Source organism: Gossypium hirsutum, chromosome A03, assembly GCF_007990345.1.
Source record: "Gossypium hirsutum isolate 1008001.06 chromosome A03, Gossypium_hirsutum_v2.1, whole genome shotgun sequence".
In the NCBI taxonomy this organism is placed as follows: domain Eukaryota; kingdom Viridiplantae; phylum Streptophyta; class Magnoliopsida; order Malvales; family Malvaceae; genus Gossypium; species Gossypium hirsutum.
In genome coordinates, this window is record NC_053426.1 from 16697256 (window position 1) to 16699869 (window position 2614).

Here is a 2614-nt window from a genome sequence, read left to right on the forward strand (position 1 = left end):
TAGGTGGTGTTGTCCAAGATTTTAACAAATTTCTCAATCCAAAAGCAAAAGCTGTTCCATGCCCCTTTTTGTCATTACATGTAATCTCAGGAGAACATGGGAGGGTGTTTGGTTTGATTTCTTGCTGAAAGAGCATAGTAAAAAAACAAAAAGGACAATCTTGGGGTTGAAACAAAAGGAACCAATTTAACTACTTTTTTTATAATGGGTGGTTATTAAAGATGAGTGGGTATTGGAAGTAAATGTTGTTATTATTTACAATGTATGGTGGGTGAAGTTTCCTACAAGAGTTAGATATAAATTAGTTGGATTTGAAGCTTCTTTTGTCGCTGTCATTTCCCGGACATGGATGCATCAAACAAAAATAAATAAAAATTAACTTAAAATTTTAGTATTATATCAACACATCTGCACTTGTTTTAAGAGCAACAGGCCGAGGTTGTAATCGTCATACATGAATAAACCAACCAAGAAAAAAAAAATTTATGGAAGGGAACAGAGAAATCCTTTTTAATAGACTTTTTCTTTTTCCTTCCTTCCTTTTTTAAAAATCGTTCTGATTTCTCTATCTAAATGTAATTGCACAAGAACCCAACATTAAATCACTTCAATCACTTGTAATAAAATGTCTTGTTTCAATCACATGTGTCGCCATCATTATCATCAACAACGTGAACCTTTTTTGCAATTATGCGCACCAGCATTGGTCGTTATCGTTGCCACTAGTGAAGATGGCCTAGCACCCAAGCTTGAAGCCTTGGCATAGCTCGACGAGGCGCCAGCACCCGACGCGATAAAGAATGCACCGTTTACCATTAGGTCACCTTCCGATCTCCAATTCCAGCTCTTCCATTCACTCTCCGGTGCATCCTCATGTTTGGTCACCTCTTTGCTGAATCTGTTGTTAGGTGCAGTAAATCTATTCCCTTGGCTGTTTATTGTTGGGTTAGCACTTCCTCCAATGGCATACATTTCCCAATGAGTATAGTCATTGTTCACCACGTGGAAATACCCATGTCTACATCTGTAATTCCGAAAAAATATATAAGTAATCCGTTATTGATATTTATCCTAATTGACCATAGTAGCAATATTATTATTACCGTGGCATTCTTTGGACAAGGCCTTCACCAAAGTGATTAAAGGCAATAGTGACTTGCATGTTCTTGTCTTGAGTATACGAATCACTGTGTCCCAATAACATGACTTTATCATGGTGAGTCATGTAATTGTTGGAAATGGTGATAGCGGTGGAGCCATGGATAGCGTCAATCAAGCCGTCTTTGCAGTTTGATAAGGAGTTATGGTCAACCCAAACATGGCTACCACCGAAGATGGACACACCATCACCATCTGATATGGTCCTCCAACCATAGTGACGTGGGGAGTCCCTCACCATAGCATTCCCTCCTTGTTTACAATCATGTATGTTGAGTCCATGAATGATAATGTTGGTCACATACTGAACGGTAATGCATGGACCCCCTGCAATATGAACGCTGGCGCCCCTACCGTCGATGGTCTTGAATGAGTTCATTATCAGCTCTTCTTTTAGCTGAATGGTCATGTCACGAGCGAAAATGATCCACAACGGTTCGTCTTGAATCACCGCATGCCGTAATGTCCCTGGTTTGGGGTTAACGGGGTCATCATCGCCCGAGTCAGTGACCACATAAATCTTACCATCTCTTCCGCCAATGGCGTTCTTGCCGAACCCAATGGCACAATCAGCTAGCTTCTGGCGATTAGTCTCCCAGTTGGGGTCGCATCTCCAGCAGTCATCAATGGGGTTGCCGGTTCCACAGGAGAGATACCCTAGGTTCCTCCTGGACGCATTGATGGCCCTGCCACCCAAAAACCACAAAAATTAATTCCTTTGGAGTATTAATGGAGATGACATGAGTGGAGGTGTAGTTTCTTTACCTGTGAACATCTTGGACTACAAGCTCAGGGTCTTGAACAGGGGAAGAGGAAATGAGAAGTGGGAGTAGAAGCAGAAATGTAAAGAGGAAGAGAAGAGGAAGTGAAGGGATCGCCGTTGCCATTGTCCTTGCCATTTTACCTTTGTTTGCTTGTTTTGTGAGGCAAGGTGGTGGAGGGAGGTTGAGAAGAAGGGGGTGTTTATAAAGAGGATTAAAAGCCTTGTTCAATGGCGTGATTAAACTAAACATGTAGGGTCGTCTATGCTTCGGTGATTTCAGGTTTTTACGGAATTCCCTGTTGGTAGTTTTTGACTGCTAAGCAATGCCCTCAACAAAGCTGCTCCAAATAGTCAAAAGTTGAAATACTATCCTTTACATGAAAAATATATAAAAAGATTGTCTAAATTTTTATAAAACTAAAATAATATTAGGGTAAACTACAATGCTTACTTACTAAATTTTTTTATCACTTTATTGAAAAATAGTTACAATTTGATCATTGAACTATTCATGTCATTAGGCTGTTAAAAAACGATATTATATGACTTTCTCTGTTCGTAGTGCATACATCAATCAAAGGCTCTTTTTCTCATTCTCTTTTACAGTTTAAAATTTTTTTTTTCATGAAATAATTTTGGATATCATGAATCTGCAAACTAAAAATTTAAACAACTTTTTTTTTTGATATCCGA

At 39.2% G+C, this 2614-nt stretch overlaps 1 protein-coding gene across 1 annotated transcript; it reads right to left on the bottom strand.

Annotated features, from left to right (window-relative positions):
- Positions 1–369: 369 nt before the first annotated feature.
- Positions 370–2271, bottom strand: LOC107886153 (probable pectate lyase 18). The gene is made up of 3 exons (XM_016809996.2): positions 1924–2271; positions 1104–1844; positions 370–1024 (listed from the first exon to the last, which is right to left on the bottom strand). The coding sequence occupies exons 1-3, from the start codon at positions 2169–2171 to the stop codon at positions 664–666; spliced, it is 1350 nt and encodes a 449-aa protein (XP_016665485.2). The 5' UTR covers positions 2172–2271; the 3' UTR covers positions 370–663.
- Positions 2272–2614: the final 343 nt, after the last annotated feature.

Bases quoted from the DNA above. Each gene is read 5' to 3' on its own strand.
- LOC107886153 (XM_016809996.2), bottom strand. From the start codon at position 2,171: ATGTTTAGTTTAATCACGCCATTGAACAAGGCTTTTAATCCTCTTTAT. The intron at 1,845-1,923 runs GTAAAGAAACTA...TTTGGGTGGCAG, and splicing joins GTAGTCCAAGATGTTCACAG to GGCCATCAATGCGTCCAGGA. The intron at 1,025-1,103 runs GTAATAATAATA...TCGGAATTACAG, and splicing joins CTTGTCCAAAGAATGCCACG to ATGTAGACATGGGTATTTCC.